Genomic DNA, 19,858 nt, shown 5'->3' on the forward strand with positions numbered 1-19,858 from the left:
ATGCGATTGGATGAACGGCAGTGGGCGGAGGTACTTTGAGCGTGTTGAATCGCCTGCGTCTGTGTGTACATGCGTTACCGGCGCGTCTGCGCGTACGTGAGCCTCCGCTGACAGGGAAAATGAAGCCCGCGCGTACGCGCGCGCACACAGCGCTCATACATTGATGTGACACGGAACGAGTGAGTAACAACGGGCAGAGTGGGGGAAAGAGATGCGAGAGTCAAGTGAGGAAGACGAGCCAGGCGTCGCGTGTGTGCAAGTTCCCGTTTGCTTCCAGTTTCCACCTTCGTCAAATTCCATCCAGTAACTCGACCCGCCAGCCGCTTACGAGGCGAATTGTATCATTTCTCTCTTTACTTCCACATCACGAAATAAATTTGTACTCATCGTTTCTTACGAATTGATATATCTGAAAATAATATACCGAGAGCTTGTTACCCGAGGTAATAATAAAATTTGCAAACGACCATTATTTTGTGATATCAATTCCTCTTAGTTTAACTGATCAGTTTATGGAAGAAATTCCTAAATTGTGGAGCATGAAAGAATTGAATAATGTAGAAAATTGGCACAATATTGCAACTTGTTTCAATAAGGTTCTGACAGCGTTACATCTCTTTCAAAATAAATAAATAGCTTCCTTGGCATATTGGTAACAGCCCATCGGTCTGTCAAGCCTATCTGTCGATAAACCATTTATCTAAATCTTTGCATGTTCCAGTTTTACAAGTCACTCAAAAGGCATGATTATTGCCTAACTTTGAAAAAATATATAAAAATATTTAGAATATATGTTTCCGTAAAAATGAAACAAAAGAAATATGATTGATGAATAAAAGAACTTAGAAGTATCAAAATAAACTTTTAAAGCTCGAATAGTTAATATGTGACAATTATTGCATACTTATTATTTCTTATTTATTTAGAAATATGCGTAAAATTTTGTAAATAAATTTATAAAGAAATTACATTCTATTGATGTAAGAAAAAGTATGATCTTACGTATGATCTCTAAAAAGAATTCTTAATCATAAAGATTAATATCTTTACAGATATTATTCATATTGTTATAATATATTATTAAATGTTAAGTTCACTCAGGGCGAGAAACCTGATAATACAATTTCCTCTTCATTTAGAAAAATTTGAATGAATATTTAACAAGTCGAATAAAAATAGATGTACTTAATTGATATATTGATATTGAATATACTATAAAAAATTAAGTTTTTAAATAAAAATACAGTAATCATTAAGAGACAAAATAGATAATTTAAGAAGGATTGTATTTGTTATTGGCGAGAGATTTGCATGACGACTCAGATTTGCATTTAACGCTTTGTTTCCGTATCGCTATGTAATGAATAACGATCGATTTCGCCGAAATGATTTATTTAATCTGTTGAAAGACTATAGCTTGAAAAGTAGAGATTGCTGTCACAGAAACGCAATTTCGTTCGTATCGGAAGCCAATACTTGATTTATCATTCAATTGGCTAACCTTCATGTCGAAATAATATACGCTACCAGCTGCGACTAAAATACCTGTCGCAAAGGCGTAGGTTATTCGACGATCATCGATTTATAATTCAGATTTATTTCCTGCGTGTCTAACCTATTTATAGTTCGCAATTATCATGTTACAAACGGTGCGTTACAATTTATTGTTTTATGCTTTTTTCTTTATATGTCGCATTCCTCGTTCATATATTATTCCACCATGTATTATTTTCCAAAATCAACATCCTCGTTCATATATTATTCCACCATATATTATTTTCCAAAATCAACATCTTCATCATATATGCTTTTAGATATTAATTAAATATTATAAATATACTGGAATATACACATAAATTAACCATTGACTCCTTGAAATTATATATGGTTTTTATAAATTATTCAACAATTAATTAACACTCAAAAAAAGGGTGACGTATTATTTATTTTTGAACTGTTATTTATTTTTGAAAAAAGAAAATTTATATATTCTTTTATACATGATAACATGCATTTTAGGAAAGAAAGAAAAAAGAAATAATTGAAATATTTTTTATGAAATGCATTTTTATGAAATTATAAAAGTACATTTTTTGTTATATGTATTTCAGTATTTTTATAGCGTAATTTTAAACGGATGTTATGTCAAATCGATATGATTTAATTCGTTATCTTAGCATTAGCAATATACTTTAAGTTTTGTTTTGATAACAGACTTTCTTGTGAACTTGAGAAATAAACAGCATGCACTATTTGTAATATTCTTGCGATAAAAACGATTTTATTAATATATATTTGATCCTTGTCATATAATATTGATTTATTCAAATTCAATAACTTAAAACAGTAACTTAAATCTTTAATCATTAATATCATATTTTCTCTCACTTTTTTTATCTAGTAGATACAAAGATACAAAGTTGTCAAACTTGCTATATATCTATATATTTTAATATATTAGTATTATTAATTTAGCTATTTTTAATATACAAATTAATTGGTAGAGAAAATGTACAGTAAATAGTTAATCCTTTAATATTGCTTGAAAATATCTCTTTCTTGAAATATATATTTTTAATATTAATTAAATGATAATAAATTACTTTGTTGTCGAACAAGTTGGAAATTATTTGACTACATAACATTAATTTCTCGCTATTTTCAATTGTATAGTTAGATAAGAATGCTTTGTCGTGTTATATAATTGATGCGAAAACATTTCAATAAGGACTTTTGAAGAGAGCCTCCTATATATACGCCTACATATAGATCCCATCAAGTAAATTCAACATGAGGTTATCGAGAAGTGGTGCATTCTTTGTTCGTTACAGTTAATTGGAGTTGTACAGTCAACGCTTTTTTCTGCGTCAATTGAACTTAAATGCTCTAAATTATAGTTCGCACAAGTGATGCTTTTGAAGTCTGTTTCCTTTCAATCGACTATTCAAGGGTTTTATTCCATATTTAAAATATTATGAAGTGCGAACATAATAATCTTGCTTTTCATTTTAATGTATTATAGTTTGTTTGCTAGCTGTTGAGTTATAGCATTTTTTCTAACAGTCTCCTTAATTTTGTAACTTTAATAATTGAGTCTCAAATCAGCTAAATAAATAGTAGTTAGCTTTAACTTTTCCGTAGGTCCGTAAAAGACTGTGTGTATACAATATTTAATTATCTTTCATATTGCAGTTGCTACAAGCTTTGCAATTGAGTTTCTAAATTGTATGTATCGCGCGGATAATATTGCCATAAAATAAATATTGAAAGAAAAATGCTTAAAAAAACAAATAAGATAGAAAACAGATATACGCGCGACTAGACACACGTGAATAAAATTATTATTAATGTTGAACATTGATTTTTATGGGCGTTAAGGGTTCAGGTTAATAAATAAGGATCAGTTGTATCGAAAGCTGTTGTGGAAATGGAAACGGAGTTATTGAACAGGAATCCTCGATGCTTTTACTTCGGTGTTTCCTCTCGCAGGAGAGCGAAAGCACCGGGAAATCCTCAGAATGCTTCGACGGTTTTAAATCTCGATGCGGACACGTACAAGGCGAGATACGAGGCGGCGTGCTCTGGTTTTACGATTTTCGCCCTACTTTTTATTTGTCTCTCAAACTTCCAGATAGAAGGCCCTATGTTACATTCGTGTTCGTCAAAAGGCAGGATACTTTTATTCTTACTAAATTTATCCTTAAAGTTAATTATGCGAATCGAGCTTTTGTGATATTCCTATTTCGATTAACAGAATTAAATTATTTTATTTGTTATCGACAACATTGTAATTCGTCCATTGACTTGATATCTGAGCTATACGTTAAAATAAATACCTTGCGGGAATTGAATTACAAAGATGGATGGTATTAATTTTTAAAAATAACATAGATGATAACATAGATGATAGCTGTCTAAAAATCCATAATAAAATCAATCTTATATAAACTGTATACATTTAAAAAAATATTTTATAATTAAATATTTTTATATAATTTAAAATAAACGAGAATTTCTATTAATCTATTTGCTGCATATTTGGTATTTTATTTTTATATTTTAAAAGGCTTGCCTTTTTTATTTAGTTGAAATGCTGCGTCCTACTTCAATATACAATAGAATTATAATATAAATGTGGATCGTGAATTGACGCATTTCAAATTCAATATTTTTTTATTTTGGAGAATACATTGTGTTTTTTTCTGTTATGAAAATATTAAATATTAAATTAGAGTTTAATCATTTTAACATTGCTAATTTATTTTTAAATGTGATAAAAGAGATAACGATTTTTTATTTAACATGTCATTTATTAACACTAAAGGTATATGAAAAAGCAAAGTAATTTGTTGTGATTATTAATAAAATCAGTAGTTCCAATAAAATGATACAATAAATATAAATGCAGAATACAATTACACGGAAAGAACACTTTTGCTGGCAAATCTAAAAATTTGACCAGATACAGAGCTAAAAATAATTTTGTTGGCCCATCAAAATTATTTTGTAGAACACTTAAAGGTGATGATAATGCAAAAATGTTTGATCTTCTAACAATCAATTTGAACATCGTATATATAATAATTTTGAAGGCCCAATAAAATCGTTTTCAGATCTCTCAGATCAAATTTTTAGATTTGTTAGCCAAAGTATTTTTTCCGTGTATGTAATATACAGATGAAATGATATTCTATTCTAAATTTTTCTTTATGATATGTGATATATTTACGTATTTTCTATAATGATATAATATTTTTATAAAATGTTGAATATGATAAATATTTAAAGAAAAAATCCACAACAAAAGTTTTTTCTCATTTTCTTATTTTATATTATCCGTGTTTCTTTATTTGCAAAAACATATGCAATATTTTCTTGCGACGAACAAATTCTTACATTGTGTTACAGATGATCGCTTTACATTTTTAACCTCTCAAAATAAATTTTATTTTATGTCTTGAAGATAAAATTAATTTCTCTTGTATGTATACGTAATTTTTCAATACTTGATACTCGTGTCGACACATACAATTGATTATTGCTTTTCACATGATAATGATTTCTTAAAGTAATATATTTCGATACAAAATTATTGCTATGATAGTTCACATTATATGTCATAATTTGTTCTTTAAACACTTTGATTTTACATTTTGATATTTAGCCAACCGATATATGGGTCACCATGTCCCAGTTAGTTTATTTCGCGTAAACTTTGCCAGTTTTCCTACTAAACTAAATTAAATTAATATCGGACATCGATAATTTTTATGCAATTTAACGTATATCAAGTATAATAAGACTTGATATTTTTGGTGATAAATATTACTATTTCACGATCATGAAAAAAAAATATTGTAGTAACAAATAATTAAAATTATGAACAATGTAATTAATATATGTTATATGAATACAAATGTATTTTCTAAAATATATTATCCGATAGGTTGCTAACCACTATGTTTACTGTTATTCAACGTACGGATGTTTCCTGTTATCGACACCTCGCTCGTATCGGAGATAAACTATCTGTTTAGAATGTTCAATGAAGTATCGTTACACTATCACTTATGGAAATGTGTCGGTTAGCTATTTGTTGTGTATATTATTCTATACATACTTGATATTGCAATACACTTGTTATTTTTATTGGCATTTGTTCTTTTTTTTATTATTTTTTTATATACTTGCATAAAATTAGTTTCAGATATATAAAAATCTAAAATTAAAAATTGACTTACCTTGATGAAATTGAGTTATCAATTTTATTCTTTTGCAATTCCGATGTACGATGTATGTATAGGTGATTCGCTCGTGTTATATTAGAATATCAATCACATCGAATAGCGGTACGGTGGGCACCGCCTCTCGCAGATCATCAACGCTGCAGGCATAAGAGATACCAGCTGTGATATTCTTCGGTTGCCAGATCAGCCACTCGATTTTCTCGCTGATATCTTTGCAGAGATATATGTCATCCGTGATCGATGTGATGAACGGATCGTTAAGACCCACAAACGCCGTACCCTGCTTGCTCAACGGATCGTAGATGACTTTCCAATAGAATTTGGGCACGGACAGTGCGTCCAAATATAAGGGTTCCTGGTTGTCATAAATGTCCTTCATAGTCATATGACCGTGTACCCCCGTGTAAACGTCGAGGTCCAAATGATAGGTGGCGGCGAAGTATCTGACGCTGATCTCCAGAGAATTCCAATTACCCCCGTTAAAGGTTTGCCATTGAGGGGCGGTGTTCAAGTACCAAAAGGTTGATCTCTGTTGAGCGCCATAGACGAAGTCTGCTTTGGCCACCATATGTCCACGGGAGAGATACTGCGATCTATCGTACAATAGGTTCTTAGCCAATTTGAACGATTTCAGAGTTTTAGCGAGTATATTTACTTGGTTTCTAATTTTGTACGCTTCCTCCATATCTATTCCGGGATAAAAGCTTCCCGCTTCAAATTCCTGCGGCCTGAAACATGGAAATTATCCGGATCATTATCCGAAAATAATAACGAACATGCTTTTTTCATTAGTAATTGTTTATTTATTAAATATAAGCCTTGTTTAAAAAATATATCAAGAACGTAAACAAATATTACAATTGATGATTTCTTTGATTATCAAAATATTAATATAAATTTAAATTATTAATAAAAATTATTAAATTATATTTAAATTTAATTTATTAAAATTCTTTAAAATGTAATATTGAAATAATCCGTCTAAAAATCTAAAGATCTGCCGAATAAAGGTATGCTGAATCGATGATCTGTCAGTGAAATACTTGAAAATACTTGAAATATTAAAAAATCTTACCTGGGATAGTTTTTTTGATAATTTTCGATCATTTTCGTCATTTTAAATTTTGTATAGTACGTTGTATAAGTCACATTGTCGCGACATATTTCAATAGTGCGAATGAAGGTGTCTTTCACGTTGAAACCAATCTCGATGGGTGTGTATCTATCAAGACAAGGTGGCGAGTCCATGTACCTAGCATAATGCTCGGTGTGAGAGTTGCAACTTAGTGATCTCAAATACTGGCGAACATCATTCATGTAAAACACTTTATTTATTATGCAAACTGCTTCGACTAGGTTGCCCCAACCTCTATTTTTGAGATAATTCTCTCTGCCTGGGCATGCAAGATAAAAAGATTCGCCTGCATTAATCCTTAATTTTCCATCGTCATCTGGATACCAAAATTTTAGACCATCATCCTGTTTTAAAAGTAACGGTTGAGGCTCTTTAAGATCCGCTCTATACTGTATTGAGATTGTACACAAATCTAGAAATGATGATATAATTATTTTAATAAATGATTTTCGCGAATTTTGATGTAAATTAATCGGGTAACTTACTAATGGGGGAAGCAATCAGCTGTGCAATTACCCATGTGCTGTAACACACAAGAATGATCACCCAAATGGACATGATTAAGTCCGAGTAGTTGTACATTAATGATTCTGTTAATGATTCTGTCTGCCTCTTTTATTTATACTCGTCGATTAATGGTGAACTCTTATGATATTTGAAAGAAGTTTTCGATATCATATTTAATTTGACTAACAATAATTTATAAGATAACATTACTTACTCCCGGATTATGTTTGCTTTAGTTCAACAAGAATGCTTCAGAGATAAATCTGTTTCATAACTTTAGACCGACTGCACTTACGAAACAAAAAAGTTTAAGTTTATTTAAGCAATATTTAATTAAGTGAAAGTGCGCGTACGTGTAGTCACTGATGTTACATTAACTGTACGGAATATTTTATCGTTTTTAATTCTGTAGCGAATTTGGAAATGAAGTCAATATATCTAGGTTTATCCTACAAGGATTAATTATTTCCTTGAATAGTTGATTATTTTTCGATTATCATATTCAGAATAGAGACTCTTTGATTATTTTATCAATGTTATTCAAAATTTCTTAAATTTGCTTTTTGTTCTAGGTCTTCTTTTTTTGCACATTCTTTTTTCTTTTTCATTTTTGGTTTCTTGAAATATTTAAATCGAAAAAGTGAGAGAAACAAAAAGGAAAAATAACATCAAAAAGTATTCAGTGTCGAAATTATACAATTTATGCGAAATGTATATAATTTATAAAATCTGCTATATAAATATAAGGTCAAATTAATTAATTTTTCAAATTAATATCAAAATTTACAAGGTCACGTATATATATATATATATATATAATATTACTACTATGTATCAATTTTCTCTGAATAGATATTTGACGTAAGGATATCTCTTTTTATTTAAAGGAGGATTCGTTTAAAAATAATTTTTTTCTACAATTATAATATTCAGCATTGTGTTTTTGTAAGAAATGTTGATCAGTTATTATTACAATATGTAGCTCCAAACGGTAAGCAATTTATAATGGCAATAAAGGAGAGAACATGTAATAACGTGACAGCGCGGCTTAAGTTTAACAGAGCCATTGAGGGAGACGAGTAACTGCCGCATTTATATACTGCGTTTCGGTTAGCCGTAGCACATATGATTTGTACGTGTTGATAAGAGTAACTACAGAGAAACTGTACACGGGGTAAAGCGACTAAATACTCTGATGAGGGCTATCGATGTAAAAGGGAGGTACTTCAGTGAGTTAAACGAGCCTTTCTAAATATCGCTAACGTTACTGTTACTAGCTCGACATATTATTTATTTCTGACTTTCACTAACAATCTCATTTGGCGATTTCAATTTCCCATCCTTCCCTTTTCCCTACAGTCGGGCGTACCTATTACGTCTACGTGCCTCCAATACCGTGGATACGAATGAGATATAGAGATGGAATGTTAATGTCGGCCAGCTCTATCTTGATGATGTAGTCTGGCGGCTTTTGTATCCGTAAACAAGTGTCCGACATTCAATTATGGTAAATCTGAAGCTCACCGAAGAATATTCTGAATGAAAAAATTTCAATTTGCATAACCAAATGTTTAGGAATCTATATTAATGCTCACGACTTATTTGAAATGAATGAGACTTTATTCAAAAATGATATGAATATAAAATGAATTGTTACATTCAGTAAAACTGCAAAATTGATCTATAAATAGATATAAGAAGATAAATGTACTATATGTATCATTTTATAAATATCATATAAAAAATTTTATATATTTATTTCTAAAAATAAAATAAATATATATGTTGAAATTTAAAATTATATATATATTGCATTATCATAATACTATCTTTGTCTTTAATATTTTTCACAGAAATGACATGGAATAATTCTCTCCAAATTAATGAGCTGCTAAACTATAAATCAGCAATTTGAACGCAGCATGTTCTATTCAATAACAAGTTATGTTCAGTTAAGTTATGGCTTCGACGTGAGTGGCATGCTATCCGGATTTCCCTAAAATATCAACTAGTTTGTGAACGTAGATCGATTTGATGTCGTAATTACCATTTTGAAAAGCATGAAACTTAAGCTTGTGTCAACGATATGTACGTAATTCCAGCATAACTTGTTAACGACAGGAGGCAAAGTTCAATTACGACAGATTCGAAGTCTAATTTACAATGGCCAGAAGGTTAAATAGAATCATATCTGATAACGGTGGGAACCAGTGCATTAATAATCTGTCTATGTACATATGTACCCTGTCTGCATCTATGTACATATGTATCCTGTTAGAAGTTCTATTTACATAATACATTCATTAAATTGAATTAAAACAATACTTAATAAAATTTTTCTAAAAATCTTGTCAATGAAATCAATATTGTTTGTTTTTATTTAATACAGATTTTTAAAAGAATAATTTGAAAATCATACTCATTTGATTACATAAAGAAATAAAATGAATAAAATAAAATAAAGAAGTGAAAGAAAAGAAATGTTTGATATGTATCTTCCTTCAAGCGGAAAATTGATTTCGAATATAGGTCGCGGTAATGTTTGACCTCTTCTGGAAACTGACACGAGAAGTCAATAACTTCTCATAAAAGGCGGATTACGCTTTCGTGTGAATCGCTTTATGAAAGCCTTAAGGCATTCAAGGGCCGTCTTGTAAGAGAGCTTTTAACGAAAAATGTGAGATGATGTATTTAGTAACTTGTTCGCGAGTATACCAGAGATGACGGCCTGTATGTATGTGACGGAAGAGACTTTACATAGACGAGCTTTAAAAAACCCGTGTGGCATTCTTTAATTTACGTTGAGATTCTATTAAAAAATATAACAAATTAAATCCACGATACAATTGCATGACAATGTAATTTTTATAAAAGAAAAATATAGGCAATAAAATGAAAGAATTTTTTAGGCAACAAAATAAAATATTTTTTGAAAAATGATTTTATTATTTTATGTTGTTAAAAAGAACGATATAATTATAGTCAAATATAATTATATAATTTTTATCAGGCCGCAGAAAAAATGAACTTTTTATTTGCTATTATTATATATATATATATATATATATATATATATATATTAAATTTCTAAACAACATAATAAATGTGTCAATATAACACATCAGGCTATCAATTAAATATTAATGATGATTTTAATCATATAATAATTTATTACAAGTTTGAAATAATGTACAATTTGTCTATTAAAGCACTAATGGTTTATTGTTTTAAAAAAAAAATATAATCGTTATTATGTTGAAATTCATTATCGCGAGTAATAAGATATAGATAAAAATATTTAAAATATTTATATAATGACATTAATTAAAAGGTTAAAATTAATTTAATAATAAATTCGATAATATTGAATTATTTTAGGAAATGGAAAATTAATCTTTGATATGCTACATTTTGTCGTTTTAATTTTAAACAAAAATGAATGAGTAAAATTTAAAGAAAATTGTATTTAAGAATAAATCACCAGATTTTAAATATAAAAATAATTTCTTGAATGTTAAATATCATTTCTAAACAAAAATTATATGAAAAATAAAAAATAAGAAAATATTTTAAGAAAGTAAGAAATTAAAATAAATTAAATGCACAGTAATTTGAAACAAAAGAAATGCATCATTATCATACAAATACAGATAAAATGAGAATTTCTGTTATTAATTATTGAAATAATCTGTGTGAATTGAGTTTGACGTCACATCATTACTATCCAAACCACAAGGAGAGATGCTTGGGTGAAACGCTATACGCACGACATTCTCCATTGTGGGTTTTCACGAATTCCATGAATGCATGCGTGGTTATCATTCGATGGATAACCGAGACCGCTATCGAGTTTAACCCTTAAGTACAGACCTAATCATATGACGTACTCATGTACACAGAATCGCTTATCTCACACGGATTATCTTATACGATATACTATTCAGGTATGCGATATCAATATATAGATAGATTCGATCTATCAATAACTATCTGTATGTGTGCGTTGCTCTCTCTCTCTCTCTGTGTGTGTGTGTGTGTGTGTGTGTGTGTGTGTGTGTGTGTGTGTGTGTGTGTGTGTGTGTGTGTGTGTGTGTGCGTGTGCGTGTGTACGTATGTATGAGTTAAAAATAAACATATATATTTTAATTATAAACATAAGTTATTTTGTTCTTTTTGTTTCTACACTACAAATGGACATTTTCTCGCCTCTATTTTAAGATATTGGCATTTATCTTGACGTTTATTTATTTATTTATATATAACGACTTGATTAAAACAATTAATTAATTAATACATTGATTAATTAATACATTGAGTATGCTAATTTTTTAAATGATTTAACCATTTTGTTTTTTTTAAGGAATAATGATCTTCTGTTGGAAATGATATTGCTTATCTCATATACGTGAGGAAAATAAGATTTAAATTTTGATTTTGATAAAGAAAATTTGTATCAATTATTGGAAATATATTCAATATATCAATTCTTTATCAATTATTGGAAATATATTCAATATCGTATATTTTAAAATTATTTCCGAAATACTTTTATAATTGTGATCTTACAAAATTTTAACGTCTTCAACGAACTATGACCTATATTGCTTGTAATGACATTTCCTTTTTCCATATTTTCTTATATTTAATGTAAAATTTACATGTAGATATATGATGTGGATGCAAAATTAGTACAAGTATGCGTAAGAAAAATGGAGAGTCACAGCGCACGCGACATTTAAAAATGGCGTTAGGTCACCGGAAGGACATAACCTTGGTTTATAAAGTGATCTCACGATTAATCCTTTAACACCGGAACTTTATTCTTAAAATTCTTAAATTTCTGTTTATTAATATATCCAAATTAACAATATGAATTTTATATTTTAATCAGTTTCAATTCTGTAAGCAAAAGAATTTATTATAATTGAACTAAAATAGAAATATGTACAAAAAATTAAATTCTTAATTAACATTATATTAAATGTAATTTATATTTTTCATAGGTGTTAAATTTTATGTAATATTTAATTATATTTGTATTTATTGAGGTTGTCTTTTTGATTTGGTTTGTTAATCATTTGACAACATATTCAAACGTAATCCGTACACAAGCAACTCCCGCATAACATAATTATTATTGTTAACATCTCGCCCGCATTGTTGCAGGGGACCATTCAGCGTCGTTCGGAAATGCATTCACCGTCAGACCGGGCAAATTTTCGCCGTAAAAATCGTCGATGTAGCGAAATTCACCTCTAGTCCTGGGCTCAGCACTGCAGGTAAGTACATACAATAGATGGCACAGAGAAAGATTTAAAATTGCCTCTTTCCGATTTCAATGAGTTTCTGATATTTGATTAATTTAACAAAAAATGTTTAATTTAATACTACGTTCTTGTTTGAAATATTTATTTTATTACAAAATTTGTAATATTCGGATTGGAATATACATTGATATTAGAATATATTAATCTAATCTTTTCTAAAGATTAATTTTTTACAACATAAACGAAAATATATCTTTTAGACTATTTTACCTTTACAAGTTTATCGAAATAATAGAGAGGCAGTTTCTACCAGTTCCTTGTAAATACTATCATTAATTTCCGCCCTATGTTTGAAACACTGCCTATGCTTCCCTGTCCGTCCACCTGGCAACGTTTTTTTCCTGGCGTACGTTTTTTTCCCCAATGCTATGAGAGTGACTAAACGTGAGTTCGAGTTGTGAACCGGCGCAAAGGGCATTGTGCAATTGAATGGAAAGGCGAGCCATTGTCGCCGCGCACATTTTTTGGGGATTTAACCCAACGTACCAGCTGACAGGTCCAGATGAGATATATGAAGAGGGCGCATTCAAAACCGGTTTTGTGTAATAAAGTACTTTTTTCCGGAAATGAGAGTAATATTTAATTTTTACGAGAAGCGCAAAATTTTTGAATTAAAACTAGCTATAAAAACATACTGTGAGTTTGATAGATAAAAAAATAAGGAAATCGAATTTGGACTCTTCATACATTGCAAAGTTTTTTTTCTCATAATATTATTAAGTAAATTAGAAAAAGAAGAAAATAGTTTTTATATGAGGAATATTTTCCATAAATAAAGCATATTAGCAGTGAAACAGATGTTTATTCGAGATACCATATGGAATCTCATTGAGATTATATAGGGTCATGGGAATAGCCGGAAACATATGCGAACAGAGTATGATATTTCGTTCCTATTCGTGAAACATAATTATATGAAGCAAGGCATTTATTTTACTAGATATCATAAAATATTATTAAATTTTTTTGTTCAGTTTCCGCATTGTCATTCCTCTTCCTTTTTTTTCTTGTGATTTCTATTCTTGGCATTTTTTCAATATGTGTTACTATATCTATAAAAATTTGTATCACACAAAATATCTCAATTTTATTAATATGATTTTTTATTTATAAAAAAATAAAATAAAACGACACAAATTATATATTTTAATAAAACTCTTATATAAAAAATTAAAATTATTGTTAGAGTAATTAATTTGTAAATAGCAAATAAAATTCTATTATTAATAATATTTTACTAGAATACCTAGTTACAAAGATATTTAATTATGAAATTGAAAAAAAGTATAATTTTATAATAAATTCTTTACGAAAATTAATAATATCATAATTTATATTAACTGTAGAATTCTTATGAAAAATATAGCGATAAGTTTGATTATTTTCACATTAAAAATTTATGAAAATATACAAAATTATAGGACAAATATGCATTTTTTATTAGTAAATTAATTATTTTACAAACATGCGTTATAATGTAGATATTAACATTAAATGTTTTGATACAATTAAATAAACTTTTGTTTAAAATTATTGTTAAATTAACTTTTTATACTTTCTTCTTGTGATATATTTATGATTTAGCTGAAAAATATGAGCTTTTCCTTTATTCCCGATTGTCGATTTTCGTAGTTTGATTTTTGTAGCTCTGACTGCAGATTCCATTGCAGTTCAATGCAGATACGGCATCTAAATTGACTCCGATAAAAAGTGTGCAGGAAACAAAGTTTTTATATCCGATCCATATATAATATCTATAGTTTCGTGTTTAATTGGAATAAGCTTAAAATTATCTCTTCTTCTTTATTGATGATATAAAATATTCATTTTCTTTAAATATTGAGTTTAGATAATTGAATTCCAATATAAATTTGCATAATTTAATGTTTTAATTTTTGTAATAGTAATAGTTAATTTTGCTTGTTTTTTGATATATTTAATGAAATATTAAAATTTAAAATATTAATTTCGCAATACACTTGCAAATTATTTGCATCATAATTATTTGTCATATATATTTTAATGATTTTTGTATATGTTCTCTTCAATATTTCTGATATTGAATATCTCTTCTTTCATTCCCAAATTTTTTTGGCCTTTATAATTATTCCTTTCGTAAATTTTTTTAATACTTTATACTTTGATAACACAAGTTTGTATTAAATATACACCAAATTATTTATTTAAAACAATTTGTAGTAGAAAATTGTACTATTCTGCGATTTCTACATTACGTATTCTTTAAGCATGCAAGACATCTGCTGCGTTAAATCCACATTTCGTATGTTTTAGATTTGAAACGGGAAGCTACAATATGCCATATGTTGAAACACCCACATATTGTAGAGCTGCTGGAAACTTATAGCTCCGAAGGCATGTTATACATGGTATTTGAGTAGTAAGTATGCAGAAACACACATATATGTATATATATATATTTTTTTATAAACACGTATTGTTATACGTTTAGTTATCCGGTTATTATCGGTATAACATTTAACAAAAATAATTCGATAAAAATATTTATTATGTTTTCTCAACATTTTTCCATTTATTTTAACTAACGAGTTTAGATACAAGTTCAATTCTGTAATTTTTAATAATATGAGACTTTGAAAAATGCAGCATAAATTTTGCAGAGGATACATTATAGTAATAGTCTTTCAATCGTGAACTTTCAATCGGTCTTTTTTTAGAAAAGCGACTTTTGAAACGAAAGGCGTCAATCTCGTCCTTTATATGCCAACAAGTCTACTCTCTCATCTTTCTGGCGTAATTATTATTTTCAGGCTAATAAAACGTTATGTTTACGATATATAAGGTAGAGAAGCATCAGGTTTGTCGAAAATGAAAGACTCGGCAAAATAAATACATAGCATTTCCTTAATCGCTCTATCTTTACTCGGGAAAGGCACGTTTTCCATTTAGTTGTTTGCTATCTATTATAACGTTCTACTATAATTCGCTATAATTGGATACACACATCCGAGGTGCTCTCGAAATAATCTACGCTATCGGATAAGATAGCTATGGTTTTTAATAGACTCGATACTCAAGGCGTTTTTAACGAGACTATTTAAATAATATAACACTCATCCACACTTTGTTTCCTTTAATTTATTGGAACGTTCTTTCATAAAGAGCCATAAAAAGATACTATTCAATGTCAATATTACTGATATCATATAATTATATATTTTTTAAATCAGTAATTTTCTAATTATGAATTTCATGTTCACATCCAGTCATTATCGACATATGCAGATAAATGGTATCAATGAACAATTTATTTGAAACAGATAGAATCGTAGAACAAGAAAGAGAAATATTCAAATTAAGAAGAATTTGTTTACCATATCATCACCGGATATTCCCGTTTCAGTATTTTGTTTCTCTTTCAGTATGGATGGCTCTGATTTATGCTTCGAAGTCGTAAGACGAGCAACTGCTGGATTCGTATATAGCGAAGCGGTTGCAAGGTAAGAAAATTCATTATATCTATCATCATGCAATGGGCGAATATCGTGACTCCACCGCAGACAATATATCCATTTAAACATTATCTTCTGAAACTAAGAGCAGCATCGTTTACTTCGGATATAACATAATATGCCAGTATCATGCCGCATGAATACGCAATATTCCACACTTCTCTCCGTTTTGAACTTTCCAAGAAACTTTCCGCATAATTAATAATAGTAGCTGTATTAAATTTACTTTTTATAATTTTTTTTTACTTTTCTCCTTTGGAGAAGTATTATATTGTTATAGTTTCTTGAAACAAATGTGAAATTGTGTCATTAATTTATATCAGAAAGAGTTAAAGAGCGTTATTCTTGATACACAATTTTTACGTAGTAGTTACGTTTAAATGCGCTTGTGTGAATGATGAAGAATATTTTAATCTAATTTATTTATTAATTTTGTCGATAACGAGGCAAGAAAAGTTTTAATAAATTAATTGTTCTCACCGAGTCATTTAAAACTCGAAGTACTGAAACATGATTACCTTCTGTACGTTACACCTCGATATAATGCAAACGGATTCTCTCTCGAGAGAGTCTCCCTGGAGCGTAATAAATCCCTGTCTCGATAAATCCTTGACTGCGATCCATTAGATTCGCTATACTCGTTTATGTCACGCTTGAAGTAACAGTAGTCTTCACCTCGAACGGATCCCATTAAAACTTGTCAGAAATATATTTTACATCTTTGATATTACAAAGGATAATTGAATAATTAAAATACAATTAGAAGATGAGAGGTTAATCCTAATAGAAATTGCAAAATAATGATTCTACGTAAAAGGAAGGTGTAAATCGAAGAGTATAAATTGCAGATTGTTTGATTTATAAACTTTCATGATTGTTTGTCTAAATAAACTTAAAGAATATACGTAAATATAATAGCTGCGGGAGCAGGCACAAATCCTGTTTGAATCTTTATTTTCTTTTGAAACGTTTCTCCGAGAAACGTACTTTTCTGTTTTATATTTAATTCCACAGTATCAAATAAAGACATTTTTATATTAATATCACATATCAGATACACGAATGTCATGCATTTTCTGTACGTAGCGTACTTTAGCGTACGACGATGATATCAAAGTTTACATTGATTGATACAGTGAAAGCACAACGAACATGATACACTAAAAGAACTGCTTCGTTCTTGTCTGTGCAATATTTTATATTTTGTATCATCTTCTGGTAGTACATTGTATCATCAATACCTTGTTTTTATTTTAGACCACATTTCTTTTTTCGTATCCTGTAAAAAATATATGATAATGTCAAGAGTCAGCTAGCAAGGGTTTTATACTGAATATAACTGTGCATGAAAAATATTATTTCAAAAAGCACTTTATTACACGTGCTTAATTAGATTCACATGGTATGATTATGATTCTTTTAGTCGCTTTATTTAATAATTAACAAGAACAATTAATATAATTAATTGTCTTATTTTATATCTATTATTATACGAATAACTTTTGGATTTATATTATTTAGTCTGATGTGACTCTATCTATGTTGAATGGATTTGTTAGAACTTTGTGGTATAAAATCATTATGCGACGTAACGAGGCATGCCTTAATCGCTCTATTTAAATTCTCAGAAAGGACTCGCTCTTTGTGACTCGCAAATGCTTGTGTTCCGTGCGGCCTTCGCTATTGTTCTCGGCTGAGGGCATACTTTCGTGACGTGTGCAAGGTGCAAGTGCCGGCACCTAAGAAAACTGCACTTTCTTTTACAGTCATTACATGCGACAGATCCTCGAAGCGTTGCGTTACTGCCACGAGAATGACATTATTCATCGTGACCTGAAGCCGCAGTGCGCCCTCCTGGCTGGCAAGGAAAATTCCGCCCCGGTGAAGCTGCGCGGTTTCGGCGTTGCCGTGCAACTCCCGACCTCGCAGTCTAATGGCGTTGGTACGTTCATCCCTCCTTCTAATTCATTTACGTTTTCTTTACGCGATCTATTTTACATAGCATAGAGATTCACGTCGAAAGCAGTGCGACCTCAGCTCTGGATCTCACCATTATTAATGATGCTCTTCCAACTTTTTCAACTCGCCCAACAAAGTTCTATATATATATGACACACGCGAACATTATCATGTAAAATAACTCTATTAGTTTGAAAAACTAAGCCAGCACTAAGTCAGTGATTATTAAATATATATATATATATATATATATATATATATATATATATATAAAATTTACTTAAACTGAAAAATTTGAAAAATCTTCAGATGTTTATCGTAAGTGAAATGTCAACATTGAAAATTAATTTTGAAAATATTAAAGAATTTAACATTAAAATATCGCATGGGAAGAAGAATTACAATACAACTTTAATAAAATACTACTTTAGCTGTTTTTATAAATTAACTTTTTTCTTCTTTCGGTTTTTTATCTCTATTTCTTTTTCTATGAATATTAAATACCACGTGTATTGGATTTTAATTTAATTCAAAGTGCTTGAAAATATTGATTGCATTTGAAAATTTTTCTTCCATTTTTATGCAAATATCAGGTATATTTCTTTGTTGAGTGGAAATTCTCCGGATACTTCAAGAAGAGCTTGCATATCTTATGTGTTACGATGACATTTTCTTACGTATGGAAATAACAGAGATGTTAACGTTAATACCATCGCAATTGAAGAAAGTTACTCATGTAAAATTATGCATATAGTAGATTTTACTCGTATATTTTGAAATAGTTTGCGCGAAATATCTCTTCGACGAAAAAATAATGCTTCGATGAGCGATTCAATATTATTTATTATTCCAACACGTTGAATAAGACGTATCGATCAAGTCACGGTAACGAAAACATCACTCGAACTGAAGTATAAAATCGTTGAAGCATAAAAAAGAGAATTTACTTAGGCTATGCAAATTCTTCAACCAGTCTGCGTCCCTTTTTATTTCCGTGGCATAGTTTACAAGAGCTGACGTCGTGCCGCTTTTAGCGACAGCATTAAGATTACTAAATTTTTCATAATATTTTTAAGTGATGTCGGCGCTGGAAGACGCGAAAATAGGGCAACAGCAACATTGTTATAGACAATGCAATAAGGAAATTACTTCACAAAATATCCATAATATTACTGTCTTATGATTAATAGCTTTTGCGACAGTAATACGAGGTCTTTTGCTCTGTTACTTTTCATACCACAGAACAAAATATTACTTAACGAAATTCTTTACAAATACCGTGAGGATATATTTAAATGTTACACAAGTATGATATTTTACATATCATGAAAAAAACATGGATTTAAGGGAAAATTTTTCTAAAATTTTATCTAGCGCCGACATTATTTTCATATTTAGCAAAATATGCGCTAACGTAAAATATATTTACGCGTAATTATACGCTTATTCTATCTGCAAACTAACTAAGAGGCGCTATTCAATGCTTATATCAAGGCTATTTATCGATAAATATGAAACGAAGTACGTCACTAGATTATATATATTAATTTTACATTAATTATATAAACTCTTCATTTTTAAAACGTTAATTAAGATAAATGTTAATTAAGATAAACGTATATATACTACGTACGTAGTATATACACCCCCCCCCCCCCACACACACACACACACACACACACACACACACAG

At 29.4% G+C, this 19,858-nt stretch overlaps 2 protein-coding genes across 11 annotated transcripts in view; one reads left to right on the forward strand and one right to left on the reverse strand.

Moving 5' to 3' along the window:
• The window catches only part of CASK (peripheral plasma membrane protein CASK), a 173,704-nt gene that overhangs the window by 1,291 nt on the left and 152,555 nt on the right, over positions 1 to 19,858 (forward strand). For all 10 annotated transcript variants that reach the window (XM_011640462.3, XM_011640466.3, XM_011640465.3 and 7 more), the window contains exons 2-5: positions 12,556 to 12,668; positions 15,009 to 15,114; positions 16,118 to 16,195; positions 17,974 to 18,149. In XM_011640462.3, coding sequence (XP_011638764.1) covers positions 12,556 to 12,668; positions 15,009 to 15,114; positions 16,118 to 16,195; positions 17,974 to 18,149 — 473 coding nt within the window. The remainder of the gene's footprint in view (positions 1 to 12,555; positions 12,669 to 15,008; positions 15,115 to 16,117; positions 16,196 to 17,973; positions 18,150 to 19,858) is intronic.
• LOC112552708 (salivary endonuclease-like) lies at positions 4,337 to 7,382 on the reverse strand (the record flags this gene model as incomplete). Its single annotated transcript, XM_089071881.1, has 2 exons — positions 4,337 to 6,475; positions 6,823 to 7,382. Coding segments are annotated over 2 exons (1,218 nt in total), but the record flags the coding sequence as incomplete, so codon positions are not given.

The sequence above is a fragment of the Pogonomyrmex barbatus genome, unplaced genomic scaffold (assembly GCF_055798465.1).
Source record: "Pogonomyrmex barbatus isolate J1 unplaced genomic scaffold, ASM5579846v1 scaffold12, whole genome shotgun sequence".
Taxonomy (NCBI): domain Eukaryota; kingdom Metazoa; phylum Arthropoda; class Insecta; order Hymenoptera; family Formicidae; genus Pogonomyrmex; species Pogonomyrmex barbatus.